Source organism: Gossypium arboreum, chromosome 2 (genome assembly GCF_025698485.1).
Source record: "Gossypium arboreum isolate Shixiya-1 chromosome 2, ASM2569848v2, whole genome shotgun sequence".
Classification (NCBI taxonomy): domain Eukaryota; kingdom Viridiplantae; phylum Streptophyta; class Magnoliopsida; order Malvales; family Malvaceae; genus Gossypium; species Gossypium arboreum.
This window is the reverse complement of record NC_069071.1, coordinates 10646838-10664886: the sequence shown is the minus strand read 5'-3', so window position 1 is coordinate 10664886 and position 18049 is coordinate 10646838. Positions and strand designations below refer to the sequence as shown.

The following is an 18049-nucleotide window of genomic DNA, read 5'->3' as shown; positions in this document are numbered from 1 at the left end:
ATTTGTTTAACTTAATTTATACTTCATTTCTACTCAATTTCCTTCCATATTCACCCTAACAATCTAATGTTCATTATAAAACCCTAATTTAAAAATTCTTTCAATTTAATTTCCTAAAACACAAAACTTATAGTTTCTTTTACAATTTAATCCATTTTCAATTCTAACTTAAAATTTATTCAATTAAATCCCTAATTCTTCTTTTTGTTCAACATAACCTATGCTTAAAAACCCAAGAACTTCCAAAACCTTAATTTAATTTCAACAAGACTTTGTTTTAAAGCTTCTAAAACATCAAAATTAAGAGAAAAGGACTAAATTTATCTTACCAATTAAACTTGAAGCTTTAAAATCCAAATTTTCCCTTTTTTTCCTTTCCCTTTTTCTTCCCCTGTTTTGGTTTTGCTCTCTGTTCTTTTCTGTTCTTCTTTCTTTTACTTTCTTTTATTCTATTTACTTATTTCTTTTAGTTATTTTATATTACTTTAATATTAAGTAAACAAATTATTTTATAACAAATGTACCAATATTTTTATTACAATTATCATTATTCAATTTGTTTATTCTAAAAAAATCTTATAATTTAATTATTATCATTTACTTATTATATAAGAAATTATATATATATATTTTACACATGTACCAATAATAATTATGCACTTGTCTTATTTCATAATATAATATTAATTTAATAATTATTAATATATAAATATATTTTGCTTAACATTTAAGAAAATATACAAAATATATATATATATATATATATATATATATATAAATATATTACATGTGTTAAATACACATATCACACATGTACATTTTATCATCATATATTTGGCACAAATTTTAATTTATTTATAATATAATACCAAAATTTTAAATCAAATAATAATAATATTATTAATAAATTCTAATAACAATAATAATTAATAAAATCTAAGAAAATCTTAGATTTTTCTATTCATTTTGCCGCCTCAATTATTACAAATGGCTTAATTATTTTATAATGTCAATTTAACTGAAGTATTTTGTTCTCTTTTTTTTTTTTTTTTTTCAGTTCTCAAGGCATTTCATGTATTCTAGTCCTGCTCAACCCTTGGGTCCAGAAGATCTGGTTTGAAGAATGGTTTGTAATTCTGTTCACCAAAATTCCTGGCTTATATTTGTATCTTCGGTTTTTTTATTATTTGAAACTATACCAACTTTATTGCTTTGAGCTTAAGCTTGTTCTAGTTCAAAGAGAAGTTTAAAATAAAATAAATTATCTTGAAGATAGCATTAGCAGTAATATGCAATCTCATTATCCAATAGTCATTATCAATGTTAAGGTATGATTCTCTAAAGATATAAAAGAAATTATTAAAAATTCAAAATATTTGTATCTGATCCGATATTCATTCTTAGTCTGAGTAATATAAGCAATAACTGTCATGATCGATGTTAATGTATGATTTTCTAAAGATATAAAAGAAGTTATTAAAAATTTAAAATATTTGTATTTGATTCAATATTTATTCCTAGTCTGAGTAATATAGGCAATAACTGTTTTTAAAGAATAGATGGTGTTGTAATTCTGTGTAAATCCTACTAATTTACCAAATATTTGTTATATGTAACAGATGGGTGGTAAGTTGGTGAACATCAAACTTCATACTCGGATATCGCAGCGCGTGGTTAAAGAATCAAGAAGTGTCTGTACTTGTGATTGCAGGACTGGCAACAATACCACATCCAGTACTTTATCTGGTTAGTCTCTCTCCGGTTGAAGGTGCTGTGTATGAATCATTATACATAGACAGCTTCTTGTTTCCTAGTTGATATTAGATTGATTTGGGGGGTGGTGCAAGCATTCTTATTTTTATGACGTGCTTCTTTTGATTAGATATGCCCACTGTTGAAGTATCCGTGTAAATCCGTTCGATATGTGGATGGTTTGGATACCTGGTTGGGTCTTAGTTCCAACAGTCAACTTGAGTGACAATTATTAAAATTTATATTTGTATATTATTATCATTGGGTACTATATCTTTTAATATAGGCAGGGTTGGATTATATAGTTATGGAGGAATTAGGTAAAATTGAAGGTATATTTGTAGACTAGTGTAGGTTATATTTGAATTGGGTTGAACCTAAATAGATGTTTTTAACAAATTAAAGTTTTGATTTTTGACTTGGATGAAAGGTGGACTATTTTATAATACTATGTAGATACTTGTAAAGTGAATGATCGAAAGGAAACAACAAATGTAAAGACCTTATATAAGTATGAGGCGTTGTAGATGTTAAAAATTTTAAAAAAACTTTCATATTTCATGATGTGCACACACACTAAAAGTAACTAATATTATCTGCGGATTAAACATATGACGTGAATTATAGAGTGAATACTCTTAGTCAATGAGTTTGATAGATCTTGATATTTAATTAAAATTATATATTAATTTTAGGAAAATAAAAGAAATGAATAATATATATATATATATATATATATATATATATATTCATGAATCTTCTTTTGGAAGCAGCTTAATATTGGTTGAAGGTTTTTTACCGATGCAAGTTTTTGGGGTGAAATTGGATAATGGAAGAATAATCTAGGTATTAATTTTGATTAAAAAATGGGATATTATAATTTTTAGTTCTTAAATTTGATAACAACATTTATTTTGTGCTTGTATTTTTTATTGGTTCATTTTAGTATTTAAACTTGACAATTAAATCTATTTTAGTTTCTGAATTTGGATTTCTTTAGTATTTAATTATGTGACCCATGTTTTTGGAACAAGACTGGATTGACCAGTTGGGCCAATTGGACCAAGAGTCAAATGACATACGGGTTCGAATAAAGTGATTAAATTGATTAACTCGAATGGTAAAAATTGAAAATTGATATAAAAAATTAACATAATTTTATAAATTTTTATGAATTTTAATTATTGATGATTTAACAATTGAATCGATCAAATCGATTGAATTTAAAAGTAGTATTCAGTACGTAATATCCTAAAATTGTATCAAATTTCACTTGTACATTTAAATAAAATTTTAACTTTTAAATAATGACGTGGTACAATTGAAGAAATATCATCAATGTTTTGTTTTTAAATTTAGGGGTTAAAATGAATCTAATTATTAAATTTAAGTACCAGATAAAAATTAAAATTTCCAAGATAGAGAAAAATTATATTATCCCAACAAATTAAATACCAAAAAAATATGGTTTAATCACGAATTATAGGTTAAGCCAAAAAAAGAAATAACAAATAAAACTCAAAGTCTCAAAGTTAAAGAAAGATCTAAAGCTAAACTCGCTTTGCTAGCAAATATTTTCTTGGGTTCCCTCTGCTCCAAGTTTCGAACAACATCGTCAGCAATTACTACTGATTAGTAAGCACAAGAAAGAAGAACAGCTGCTCTCGCAGTTTCAACCTCCTTTTTCTTATTCTTCTATGCCACCAACGTACTGTATTACTGGGTATTGAATCCCTCATTTCTATGGCATTTCAAACGTTTGATGAATTGTCTCACAGAAAGAACCAGCTGCTCTCGCTAGATATTTATGAGTTTCTGAGTAATTCTTTTACCCGATTTCTTGCAGAAATTTGAGAAAGAAAGATGGATGCTAGACTGGCCAACACCTGGCGCTTGACATTGAATGAGAAGAATTTTATCAAAACAGCATTACTTTCTGAAATAAGAATAGATGGTCGGAAACCCTTTGAATTTCGTAATATCAGCATCAACTTTGGCAGGCAAGTTAAATCGTACTTTTTATTTATTTATTTTTGTTTATTTTCTTGTAAAACTTACCGCGTTTCCTTTCCCCTTTTTTTGGAAGTTCTACTTTTCTGTTTGATTTTGTGCTATGATTAATCTTCGTAGAACTGAAATTATTACACTAAATTAAATTTTAATTATTCAAAAGCAATGATTTCTTCCAAATGCAAATTACTTTGTTTTATTTGGCACATTTGCTGAATTATAAGGGAGGAGGAGAGGAAATTTTAACCGTAGAACTTTAGGCTTTGCTTGGTAGAGGGGAAAGAGAATTGGAAAGAAGAAAAATTGAAAGGTAGAGAAATAGAAGGATGAAAAATATAAGTTTTCTTTTCATACGTGTAGGAAAGATGGAAAAACGGAGTTAGAGTTGAAAAATGAAAGGAATAGAACTTTTAAAAAATGTATAATTTTGAACTAATATACACCTCTTTCATTTTCTCTCCTTTTTTATTCCAATTTGGAAAGATCGGTTTTTATGCATGAAGACATTTTCCATCTTCTCACTTTTCTTTCCTACTAAGCAAATTCAAAATTTATTTTCTTTCTATTTTTCCATTCCCTCCTTCCACTAAACCAAGCGAAGTTTTAATCATTTTCAGAAGGTTAACTATCAGTAAGACAAGTCTCAGGTGTTTTCTACTAATGAAAGTTAAAAATGTGTTTTTCTTCTCAATATGTATTTGGTTGACTTTTGCAGAGAAGATGGGTCTGCAGAGGTGCAGTTGGGCCAGACTCGTGTTATGGGCATTGTGACAGCTAAATTTGTTCAGCCTTATCGAGACAGGCCTAATGAAGGAACTCTTACAATCTACCCAGAATTTTCGCCTATGGCTGATCCCTCATTTGAGGCAGGCCGTTCTGGAGAATCTGCTGTTGAGTTGGGACGGATAATAGATCGTGGTCTAAGGTTTTCTTTCTTTTATTAGCGTTACTTGTGATTATTTGCTATTAATGTTATTTCATTGATTATAGATATTAATTTTAAATAGTGTCCAGTTTACAAGCTATGTGGAATATTGTGGGATCTATATTGTGGTTCCTTTGCAGCATATGTTTGAACATGCGTCTGAAGGTATATAGTTCTCTTGCAGAGAAAGTAGGGCTGTAGATACTGAATCACTTTGTATTGTTGCTGGCAAGTTAGTGTGGGCCATCCGTATTGATATCCTCATTCTAGATAACGGGGGGTATGACCAATGTCTTTTATTGAATAACGTTCTTTAACTCCCTTCCCCCTCCCCCAAAATTTGAAATGTTTGCTTTTTATCAATATGCCTTTTTGGAAACAGTAACCTGGTTGATGCAGCTAATATTGCTGCTTTGGCTGCTCTTATGACATTTCGGACACCTGAATGCTCACTAGGAGGAGAAGATGGTCAGGAAGTAATAATACATCCACCTGAGGTGATTATTCCAGAGTCTTGGCATTGAACTTTTGTTCTGAAATTCTTCTTCTGGTTCAATAAGAGTATTAATAAGAATTTAGCGAGTTTTGAGACCTACATTTTGATGCTTTTGGTTTACAAGGGTTTCCAGCCTTAGGAAGGAGATTGCACCAAATAGTAAATGCTGTAACTATAAACAGTATTGAAGTTCTGAATGCCTTTATTGAATCAATTATTTTAGTGGATTGTACTTGTGCCTTACTAACTTACTAACAAAGAGTATGTCCATCATATAAAGCGTGCATTATTTCCTAACATGTTTGGAATTGGTTTGCTATTTTTTTTAAAGTTCCAGCGGGTGATAAATTTGCTAATTTAAGGTTACTGGATGTGCCTTACAATATTCCAGCTAGGAGTATGTGCTTCATGTAAATTTAGAAGCACTATTTTTCTTATCAATTTGGAACCTGTAGACTATTTTGTTGTTGAAGCTTTGTGGTTGATAACAAATTCTACCATAACTTATATCTAATGCAATGTTCTGGTTTAACTTTAATCTTCATAAAATCTAAAGTAACATCAGATGGTATTTGTTGCTGTGTATACAAAATAGCATTATTATGAGTTATACATTCTGAAGGATGTGTTGCTTCCTGAAGTTAATTTTTTCAACATTTTATGAGCTTGGATGTGGTTTCATTTGGTAAGCACTTAACCTGCTTGGACCTCTCTCAGCTTGTCTACAGACTGCTTTAATCAAGCTTGTAAATGGACTACTCCAAGCTTAGTTAAAGCATGACAATTCAGCTGTACCTAAGGAAACCAACTAAGTTGCTGGTCTGAGGCACTGAGCTATTAAGTTCAGTCTAAATAAGCCCCCAGGCTGATATTAGCGCAATTATAAAGGCTCAATCTTGCTGCAACAAATTTTCTGAAGTAGATAAAATTTGCAACAAATATATTTTATGCAATTTCTTCAATTATGAACATTTAGTAATTTGCTGGCTTCGATGTTCCCATATTTTATCTGTATCATAGGTTGAAGATAGTATTTATGTGTTAATTTAAAAATTTCTTAAGTGAAAACATAATCTGTGTCATTTAGGCTTCCTTTTGGTGGAAATGAGCAATTAGTTAGCCTGCTCCTCTCTATGTCTCTCCAGGCAATTGTGCTCTCTTCTTATCTACTTACTGTCTGAGTGGTGCCATAGCCTTTGCTTCTAGCCAGTGCCTCCATATCCAACATAACCTTTTTATCATTACCTTAAATACCTATTCATCCAAGTGTAATCCACAATATAGAAAATTCCCCTCTTAAAGAAACTGGATTTTAATGATCGAGTTTCATACATTGGAGATAAACTAATTATTGCTGTTATACTTCTCTCCCCCCTTTCTAATTTATTAATATCAGTCTATATGCTTTTGACTAAATTGTATATTGCAGCAAATAGTTTTTAATAATGTCTTTTCTTTTGATAGATGAGAGATCCACTTCCTTTGATCTTGCATCATCTTCCTATAGCGATTACTTTTGGATTTTTTATTGATGAGAACGTTGTGGTAAGAAAACTTCTTTCTTTAACTTGTAGGCTACTTTTAAGTTTGGTAAAAGCTAAAGTCCGTATGTTTTGCTTTCTGAGTGTGATGAAATGTCATGAAGGTGATAGATCCCATCCACAATGAGGAGGCTGTTATGGCTGGAAGAATGATTGCTACCGTTAATGCAAATGGTGATATTTGTGCGATTCAAAAAGCTGGAGAAGGTGTCAGTCAAAGAGTTATCATGCAATGTTTGCAACTTGCTATTACAAAAGCTGCAGATATAACAAAACAGATAAAAGCAGCAGTAAGTCCACCCCTCCTCCCCCGGTCCTTTGAAACTTGAGGGAAAATGGATCTTGACTGCTCATTTTATCTGCCATTCATACCCTGATAAATATTTTATAGATCTTAACTGGTAGTTAGGCTAATTGTCAACAAAGTGATTTTTTAGAATGTATAGCGATATGCTATTGAATTTCATGATTTGTGGTTATTCCTTTTACCACATGTTTTTTGCTTCCAAAAGTTAAAAGAAAAATGCATTTGGATTGAAGAACAAAAAATATTGTTAAATAAATAAAACTTAAAAACTTGTATAGCTAGCAACTTGCTTGTTTTATTTTCATAGATATGTTTGGATTGGTGGATTGGTGTTAGATCTTAAGCACTTTCTCATTTTTAATCAAATTTGTTTTCACCTTTTTCCATACAACTTTGAAATTGTTTTGTCATCTCTATATGATTGCTTTACACCACGTCTTGTTCATATTTGTTATTTTATGCTGCTGGAGATTGGGAGAAAACCATTTGCATGTGGTAAATACACTGTTTCCAGAGCTAGGAAGTATGACTGCTCTTCAGCTCATATTCTTCTTACTCCTTTTTCCATCACTCTGCAACTATTGAATGGACACGACTGCTTCTTCCATGAGCCAGTGAATACCAAGCTAGGAAAAAAAATGTAGGAAGCTTCTGAGGAATCAAGTAGTGCAGCAATTAGATAGCTAACCAATTTTATTTTGCTCTTATATATTTACTTTCTATCCAGTAGAAACTCAGCTTCAAATTTTATTTTTTTATTACACAACTTGTGAGGGCCATTTATTCTTCCTCTTTAATCATGTTACTTGTTTCAAGTAGGGTTTTTTCATATTGAGCTTCTATTGTCCGCCCCACAATAAGCTTGTTCAATACCTTGATGTAGGTTGAAGCATACAACTCAGAAAGAGCTCTACAAAAGATCAAGCGTGAAACTACTTGTGTTGGTAATAGTGTAAAAGGGGACCAAAACCAAACTCTTGATAATAAGGGCATTAGTGAGTTGGTGGGTAAATATATGGAGAGGTTAAAACTCATATCAGTTGAAAGCTATGCAAGTCAAAATATTAATGCTGAGGAAATCAAATCATTGAGAAGAGGGACGGACAGCAATTGTATCAAATTTAACAGCACCCCCTTGAGTTGGTAAGAATTTAAGCAAGTCCAGTATTCATACATGCATTACATATACTTTTATGCATATATATTTATGGTTTTTCTGAATTTCTGGGGGAACTGTTTAACTGTATTTACCTAAATTAAGCCTGTCAGAATAACCTTAGACCGTTTATAGTTGAATACTATTTGTGTAAGGGGTTTTTCTTTTTATCTGTGCTATGCATTTTAACCGGAGGTTCCTTTGTCACCGATTGAAGTCTTCTATTATCACAAAGAGATGAAGAACTGGCATGATGAATGTGTTATTAGAGCAGCTAATTTTGTTTGGATTAAATTGATATGATGTATCTGACTGATTGAAGTTATCCTTGACCAAAACATCTTCTAATGTCTGGATCACTACCTGGTATCTTGTGATTGTTTTTTTTCTTGTTCTGTACTTTAGCTATATGAAAGATATTGAAGAATTTATCTACAAGGAACACCTATCTGGAGTATATTATGATTCAAACGTTGTTTGACTACAAATAATCATACAACTTTCCAAGTGCTCTAATGTAGTGTATCGATGTTTTGCTTGTTTGCTCTGCCAGTCGAACTAAAATGGCTACACCTTGGTTAGATTTGTGCAAATTTTGTTTGAGCTGGTTTTAGCCGGAGCTCAATGTTTATTTACATTAAGCAGTGAAATCTTGATGGGTTCACCACATTGAAGAATTTGCTATGACATTTTAAACTAAAATTAGGGATGAAAAACTGAACTTTAGCAAGGAGGGTGAGTACTACGGTTATGTTGCTCCATTGCATGTTTCATCTTTGAAGCTTTCTCACTTTTGATCCCGGGATATATTTTTTTAAGTCTTTCATTGTTATGGTGCATGTTTAAGTCCTCTCTTCATGTCTTGTCGTATGTTCACCCATTCTAATTGTGCTATGTGGTTTCTTTTGTTACATTTTAATTTATTGAACTCTTTTTATTTGTTAATGATGCTGAAACTTTCTCTTTCTCCTCAGGGATCCCTACTCAAAGGGTGTTGATCTGGAATGTCTGAAAGCTTCAGTCGCTTCACAAGGTATGTGGTTTTTCTCTTTACTTTTCCTTTCCATTCCCCCACGAAAATGAATTGATCAGTGTCTGCTCACGCATGTGCGTGTAATCCTACGTCCACTTTTACCGTTCCTCAAGGTCTTGGTCTCGTTTGTTTCTGAAAGCTTACAGCCTTCGGCTTTATTTTGCACAAGTTGATATCACTATCACTTAGTTCTTGCTCTTGTGTTTGTGGAACTCATTTCACTGCAAACCACACTCCTTTTATGCATAATTTTCATATCTCATAAAAATGGTGCAGATAGGATCTTAACAAGATTTTTGATTTATCTAAAAGACTTAAATTTACAGATAGAAACACTAAAAGACAAAAAGCCTATTTATGTTGACCATCAACAACGGAGTTTCTAAAAAATGAGTTGCTAGAGTACCAGCATAGAAGCCGCTGCTAGAGTTGGTTCTTTACTTTTCCGAGCATCCTGACATCACTCGATTTAGGAATAGGATCTAACCCCAGATAAATTGAATTCACTATATGGAGATCCATTTCTGCAAAATCAAAATACACTCGTACCTGATGAGTAGTAATTGACACTTTTTATTAGATGAATGGACTTCTTTACTGTTCTTCACTTTATTCCAAACAGGATAACTTTTAACAAGCATGATAGAAGTCATTACAGTGTCCTCTCGCTTGTAGAATTTTCAGGTGTCTGTTTTTTCTAGTACGCTAGGTTTAGGAATAGGATCTAACCAAGAGATAAACTGACGTTCACCATATGAAGGTCCATTTTCTGCAAAACCAAAATACCCTTGTACCTGATGAATGCTTATGGGAAATTTTAAATAATGGCTACTTTGCTGTTCTTCAATGGATTCTGAATAGGATAAGCTTTTATCTAAACAAGCTCAATAGAAGTGATTATAATGGCGTCTCACCTGTGGAATTTGTAGGTTTGTCAACTGCAAGTGAGGAAAAGGAGGCAAGTGGCAAGGAAAAGGGTAGTGAAGCTGAAAGTGCATGCCCTTATGAAGACGTTAATTCAAAGTGGTCAGCTGTTGATGCATCTACAACTGAAATGCACGTCATAGGGCCGAAAACATTGAAAGATGCTGTAAAACCTAAGAACAAGAGGAAAAAGAAGGTTTCCTCCATGATTTAAGTTCAATATATATTATTTTTACATTTTTATGTTTTATCTTGTTCCACGTATTTGCATGTCAATTGGCTTACGTATGTTTCATGATTTTTGTGGTTACCACTAATCTAAAATCGATAAATTGAATAATTAAAATAAATTTAGCCCATATTTGGGGTGTAACCAGTGCCACAATGAGCCCCTTATATCGAAGCAGAAGCTAGATTGCTGACATTTAGATATGTTTGGTTTGGTCGGGGGGGTTTTGAATTTTTTGAATTATTTATTATAATTTGATTCGGTTTGATTTAATTTTTGATCTATTTTGACAAGATGAGTTTTATTTTATGGCTTTTGGATATTATTTTACAACATTTCATTTTTTTAAAACAATAATTTTAAGAACTTTTAAATTATTTTTAGTATTTTGAATAGAAAATATTTATTTTATATCATAAAAATCAAAATTAATTATAAATTAAATAAAATAGAATTTATTCAATTTTGGGTAATGGTAGTTTTAAACTTATATTTTATAAATCGTTCAAACACCTTAAACTGTGTTGATTTTAGTTTTCTATTTTTCTTTAATAGAAGAGTAGTTTTAGATTTTTTCACTTAATAAAATATTTTCAATCTATCAAAAATTAAAACTTTTTTAAAGGTTTTAAATATATTATATTATTATTAAACTCTATTTTAAATAAGATTATAAAACTATGTCACTAATTAAAAATTAATTTTGAAGGAAAAATAATAATATTATAAACTAAATATGTTAGATATTAATTACAACTAATCAAAACTATTTTTTAAACATAAGTTTTATTCACTATTTAAACTTAATATTACAAAATTGAATATGTTAGACACTAATTAAAACTATGTTTTGAACATGGACGAAGTCGAGAAAATTTTAAGAGGGTCGAGATAATGAACAATAATAATATTTTTAAAATAAAATTAATTTAATAAAAATAAGCTAGAAAGAAATTTAAAAAATATATTTGAATTGAACTCTCCAATCCTTGATCTCACTAAAACCATTAATTATTTTGTTTACATTAAATTTTTCTGCAATTTCTTTCTCATTGTACACAACTAAATAACTTTCCAAAAAATCATCTTTCATCTTGCTAAAAAATTGAGTCTTCACAATCTTCATAGCAGAAAAAAACACGTTTTGTGGATGGAGTTAAAACTGGGAGAGGACAAATCAATCTATCAATGAGTAGGTACATGACTGACTTTCCACTCTCAACTAAACTTCTACAAAGTTCAAAAAGTGTCGATATTTTTCTCAAATTAGTATGCTTACACACATCAAGTTCATAATGCTTCAACTCATATCGGGACATTCTTTCTCTTGTTGAGAAAAATCTTTTGGATAGAACTTACTTACAATAATGCAAATTTTATCAATATCAAATAATTTGAAAAACTCTTTGGGATCTTAAGCTATAGTAAGAGCGAGAAGCTCGACAACATGTTCATTAAATCTGCTCTTCAATTTTTGCAACTGAGTATCTATTGTAGCAAAAAATATATCCATTTGATAATAATGCTACATTGTAACATCTTCCTTCTTGTTATGACTACTATCCACAACGTATTGAGCATTCATATATGGAAAATTCAACTCCCAAGTTTCACAAAAAGATATCACATTTTTCAACAATTCATCCCATCCATCATCTCTCAACTTTTGAATTAAACCTTTTGTTGTTGAAACTAAACTCATGACATTTAATATATCTTGAGAACGACGTTGCAAAGCTTGACAAAGCTTATCAGTAACCCCTAAAACTTCCTTAATCATAAGCAAAATAAAATTAAACTCAAAAGATCTCAGTCTATTATATGTGTTATGAGGATCTCCTCGCTGAGAATAGTTAGGAGCAATATTTTTTAGATTTTCAAGAATTGTGCTAGTAGCATTGTACATCATTAGTAAAATAGTAATTGAATTTAAATGAGAACTCTATCAAGTCTCACTAAGATGTTGTAAAGTGCCAATCTGGTTCATACCTATTCCTGTTGCTAACTCATTGATGGATACCAAATGAGTTATTTCAGCTGCTTGAGTTTTTTGTAATTCATCGTGCTGTTTGGAAGAAGTAAAAACAATACTAATAATATCAAACAAGTCTTTAAAAAACTGATGCACTTCAACCACTTCTCTAGTTGCTGCAATCAATGCTAACTGAAGACGATGAGCAAAATAGTGAACATAATAAGCAGATCGACAATCATTCAAAATCAAAACTTGTAAGCCGTTAAATTCCCCACGCATATTGTTTGCTCCATCATAGCCTTGACCTCAGATGTTTTGTACGTCAAGATTATGTTGCAAGATAACATTAAAAATTTCATATTTCAAAGTCAATGTTGCAGTATCTTTAATATCGACTATATCAAAAAAAAATTCTTTTACCAATATTTGTTTATCAAAAATTCTTAAAACAATTGTCATTTTTTTTTTTACTCGTCTCTTGCTTCATTCACAATAATGCACAACTTTTTGTCACCAATTTCTTTACGAATTACATTACAAACTCTACTGGTATAATTTGCAATATCTTTTTTTGTACTTGTTGAAGAAGTATAACTAGCATTTTGTGGAGCACTTTTTAAAACATCTTTAACTTTCTCATCATAAGATGATAATAGTGAAAAAAAAATCAAGAAAGTTGCCACGATTTTTTGATCCTGAGCTTTCATCATAACCTTCAAAAGCACATCCTTGAAACGTCAACCATCGAACAAAATCTATACTAGTTTTTAAACGTAGACGATGAGTTGTAATTTGTTGTGTTGTTTGTCTATCAAGTGATACTTCAATATATTGAGATTGATTCAATCTAGAAAAGCTCGTTGTGAATTGTTATGCAGTGAATTCAGATATTTTCCCATACATGTCAATAAAACACAATTGCATCCATCATGTACTTTTTTCCAAGTACTAAAGCCATTATGAGTAAATGTAGTTGATCCAAAATGATTACTTGGATTGCTATTAAAAAGAAAATAAGGCAAACAAAATACTGCATCTTTAGAAGGTGAATATTCTAACCAGGAAAATTGTTTAAACCATGATGGTTGAAAATAACGAGGATGCTTTTTTTGAATTAGAAGCAGGATATTCTGAAAGAATAGGTTCATATGGTTCAACCTTAATATAAGCTTTTTGAATTTCATCACGCATATTAACTGGATACTCATATATTTGCTTATGTAACCTAGGTTCACGTTCTAAGTTATACAAATGAAGTGCCTCGTCTTCAACTCTAGGAATTTTAGAATGACAAGCATCAGAGTTTAAAGGATCAAACAATGAAAGTGGCACCTCAAATTGTGACACTTCTAAAGGTGATTTTATTATCTCTGTCATTTTCTTTTTAAAGAATGAATCAATTGTTTTCGACTTCATAACTACAATATCTTAAAAGATAAAAAATTAATAACTATAAAATGAAATTAAATTATAAACTTTTAAACACAATAAAAACAATAATGAAATTGTAAAAAGATAAAAAAAAACCTTTAGACTATGAACCCAATATCGTGCTCGAAGGACAAACGTTGATAACATTAGGCGTTAATAGCAGTAGTAAAAGAGACTTCTTTTTCACTAGTAACAAATTGAATTTTAACTTAAATTCATATTCAATGTTAAATTAAAAAGTGACTAACTATCATTAAAAAAAAAAAGAGTTGGTGGTTGGTGAGACCCATTATATAATATATAATATAAATATTTAAAGCTAAAAAGTTAACATATGTCTTATGAAATAAAAAAAAAAAAACATTTTTGACTGTTCAAAGTTGGAAGGGAGGGAAACAACAACTTGAAGGGGGCTAAAATTTTCAAAAGTTAAGGGACTAAATAATAAATATACATTTTTATAATTTTGAGGGGTGCGGGCCTTGCTAACCCCCAGCTTCGCCACTTTTTTAAAGGGATGTGTAGCCTACGAGCTAAGCACTTCGGTACTCAGGTGTGTTTTGAGAAATTTAGCTCGAATGAGCAATTAGGTGGATTTTGGTGGTTACCTGTGTATCTGTATCTGTTATTATAGTTCATCGAGCTAGTCGGTTAATGTTAAAAGAATCTGATTGTTTGATAATGCATATCGTGATTGGAATTGGATAGATGTATACATATTTGTTTGGAATGATGTAGAAGTTTATATGTTCAATGATTTCGATGAAATGGTGTTGAATTGGATTGAATAGTATAAGTTGAAATGCTTTATGACTCGTATGTGATATACTCACCTTGTATCTATGAAATATGATGACAGAAAAGTAACATATTTAGTTAATTTGTATGTTATTTTGATGGAAGGTGAGTTTTATTGTTTTTTTAGACCTATGAACTTACTAAGAATACTTAATGCTTACACTATTTTATTTCTTGTTTTCTGTAGTTGACATTTTGCGAAATGTATCTATCAGATCATCCTCTGAGCCCACACTGTCCAATTTTAGTCTCAATAGACTTTTAAATTGGTCTAAACTCAGTTATATGACATGTATATAGGCTTTGATATGTTTAAGTGTTAATTTTTGGATAATGATGATTATGGTCCTTATATAATGCTTGAATTTTGAATTCTTACATATTATGTATATAAACATGTTTGTTGGCAATGTGGTATGCCAAGATTAAAAATTCATGATTGGTTAAAATGATTGAAATGGTGGATCATTTCAAAGGATAAGTTGTTTGGTAAGATGCTAAATGGATGGTTAATAACTTGATTGAATGTTACATTGTGGATTATGTATTGATTGATTAGCATGGTATGCTTAACTAAATGTTGATTGATTTAGGTGCCATTTGAGGTATATTGGTATAATGATTAAATGTGCTTTAAATTTGGTAAATTGTTATGTTTTCTATTGAGTTTATGCAAGTTTTGAGTGTCTATGCCATCTTTTGATTTGGTTTTGGTTTGAGCTTGTCAATGTACATGAAATGTGATATTTTGGCAATTTTAGCATGAAGTATCGATACTCATAGTCATGGTATTGATACTTGACCAAATGAACAGTGTTTTAAAAATGACATAATGCCAAAACGATATCGATACTAGATCTCAGTATCGATACTTATAGAAAATTATCGATACCAAGATCTTGTGTATCGATACCAAGGATTTTGAAACGTTTTTGCAAAACAAATAGAATGCCAATTTGGGATTGATACCAAATCATGATATCGATACTTATTAAAAAGTATTGATACCTTGATCATTTGTACCTTATTTTTGGAAAATTTGTAGTATAGTCATTGTTTATGCTTAAATTTGTTTGCAAGCTTGAATTCGACTCTGATTGTTTGTAATCGTATGGCATATGTATATATGGAGTGAATTGATGGTTTTAAATTAAATTAATTGTTATAAGTTGTATGTAATTGTTTCAATGATTGGAGTTGCATCTCGTAACTCTAGTCCGATTACCAGGCTGGGTGTGTAACACTCCTAACCCATATCCATCGCCAGACTAGGGTTAAGAGGCATTACCGGACATATCAGAGCATTTCATAATCATTTCACAATCATAAGTCATGCATCGTCATATCCTAGTCCAACATCAACATTAAGTCCCTTTCTTAGGTCAATGAGACCATAAACATGCATTAGGAAGAGGTCGGGACTAAACCGAACACATACAAAATTTTTCTGAAACATAACAATTTTTTTAAGTTACAAAGGTACCTCACACAGCATTAGACATGCCCGTGTGTCTAGGCCGTGGTGAAACAGTGCATACATGCTGACTTATCCACACAGCCACAAGACATGCCTGTGTGTCTAGCTGTGGTTGAAACTGACTTGGCCACACGGCTTGGCACACGTCCGTGTGTGCATGACCGTGTGGTTTGCCCAGGCTCATTTCGAAATGGCCCTCGAGTAACACGACAGAGACACACGCCTATGTCTCTATCCGTGTGGGCAAAAATAGGCCATTTACAAAGCCAATATGGCACCCATTTGGGTCCTCCCTACAATTCCAAAATTCAAGCATCATATATGCAACATTTTCAGCCAAATTCAACTCCAAACATGTATCAATCAATTCATAATATCATCAACCAATTTCATGCTCATTCTCTATATCAAAGCATATTAAAATCAAATGCTAAACATTACCAAATTCCCAACTATGAACATACCAAAATGACCATTTCACTTGGCCATATACATATATATAACTCTAAACATATCACATTATTTGCCTTTTCAAATCGTATTTAAATAACTAATGCATCATCAATGTTATACTCATCATTTTACCTATAGGGATATGAACCATAAGTCGAAAATATGACCAATATTTCACCTCAATGCTCAAGCCAAATCATATAACCAATTACACCATACATATAAACCATGAATCATACTTCCCAAAATGAGCTCAATACATAACCAAATATACACCATATTAGCATCATAATTAAGCCATTTTTTCATGGCTATATAAATACATAAATCAAAATGAACCATCTCAAAACTAGCCTATACATGCCACATTACCAAAACTCAAAGCTTTTATTTATCGAAGCGATAACCGGATAGTGTGATGGCCTCTCCTACGACTTCCAACCCAAGCAAGTCTCTGAAAAATCTATAGACATAGGAAAAACACACAGAGTAAGCTTTGAAAGCTTAGTAAGCCATAAGCAAATAAATCATTTCAATAATATCTATAATCCAATATCACTTAACCGAATTTATCAAATCTCAATCATATATACCTTTATTGTACTTGTAAATTCATATAACCACATTAACTAACTCCACAATCTTATTTATCAATGAACGTATAACCATGCTTTCAAATTTGAATAACAACCGTTAACTCAATCATATAAGTCAAGCTCGTACATATTCATTATATCGCCAAACAAACTATGTTCATTTATTAAAAATCATACATAAGATTATATCAACTTTTTTATAACCACTTCCAAACTTGAACATCCATAATTCTTTTATTCACATAAACCAAATTTGCATATATTAACCATATAGCCAACTCAACCATTTTAATTTCATTAACTATTCAAGTTTTCGAACCAAGAAATCATACATCAAAGCCATGTTTCATATTTCATAAATCTCATGTCCAAAACATAAAATCACAATTTCATATAACGAGCATATATAACACATCATTCATTTATATGCATTCATATCATTCGTTGTCATATATTTCACATATGGTCATATGATATATACCCACCTTTCGTTTCTGAATTTCATAACAAATCACACGTGCTTGAATCAGATTCAATTTCACATGGTTATTCATTTCTCGGAATGCCCGTTGAACCATTCGGAATCAATAAGGATATTTGGATAACTCATAAGCTCATACAACGCCAATGTCCCAGATGTGGTCTTACATGTAATCAAATATCGATGCCACTGTCCCATACAGAGTCTTACACGAAATCATATACGATGCCAATGTCCCAGACATGGTCTTACACGTAAATCACAAATCGATCCCGACGTCCCAGACGTGGTCTTACACGATAACACATATCAGAATCCTATGTCATTACATAGGTATCCTAACTATTCCTATGGTTCATACGGGACTTTTCAAACGTTGTCACATTATTGAAACTTTTTCAATTTCACCTATTTGAACAATCTATGATCGAAACAAATTCTCCAAAGCTTGATTCAATTCGGCAT

General features: G+C 31.1%; 1 protein-coding gene across 1 annotated transcript; it reads left to right on the top strand.

Annotated features, from left to right (window-relative positions):
• Nucleotides 1-3210: 3210 nt before the first annotated feature.
• On the top strand, nucleotides 3211-10494 carry LOC108484464 (exosome complex component RRP45A-like). The gene is made up of 10 exons (XM_017788255.2): nucleotides 3211-3475; nucleotides 3599-3752; nucleotides 4478-4687; nucleotides 4872-4967; nucleotides 5070-5184; nucleotides 6648-6728; nucleotides 6829-7014; nucleotides 7915-8174; nucleotides 9162-9220; nucleotides 10150-10494. Exons 2-10 carry the CDS (start codon nucleotides 3616-3618, stop codon nucleotides 10356-10358), a joined length of 1353 nt encoding a protein of 450 aa, XP_017643744.1. The 5' UTR covers nucleotides 3211-3475; nucleotides 3599-3615; the 3' UTR covers nucleotides 10359-10494.
• The last annotated feature ends 7555 nt before the right edge of the window (nucleotides 10495-18049 follow it).

Excerpts from the sequence above, each read along its gene's own strand:
- LOC108484464 (XM_017788255.2), top strand. The coding sequence starts at position 3,616 with ATGGATGCTAGACTGGCCAACACCTGGCGCTTGACATTGAATGAGAAG. Across the intron at positions 5,185-6,647 it reads TAATAATACATCCACCTGAG|ATGAGAGATCCACTTCCTTT; the intron begins GTGATTATTCCA and ends TTCTTTTGATAG. Across the intron at positions 6,729-6,828 it reads TTATTGATGAGAACGTTGTG|GTGATAGATCCCATCCACAA; the intron begins GTAAGAAAACTT and ends AATGTCATGAAG.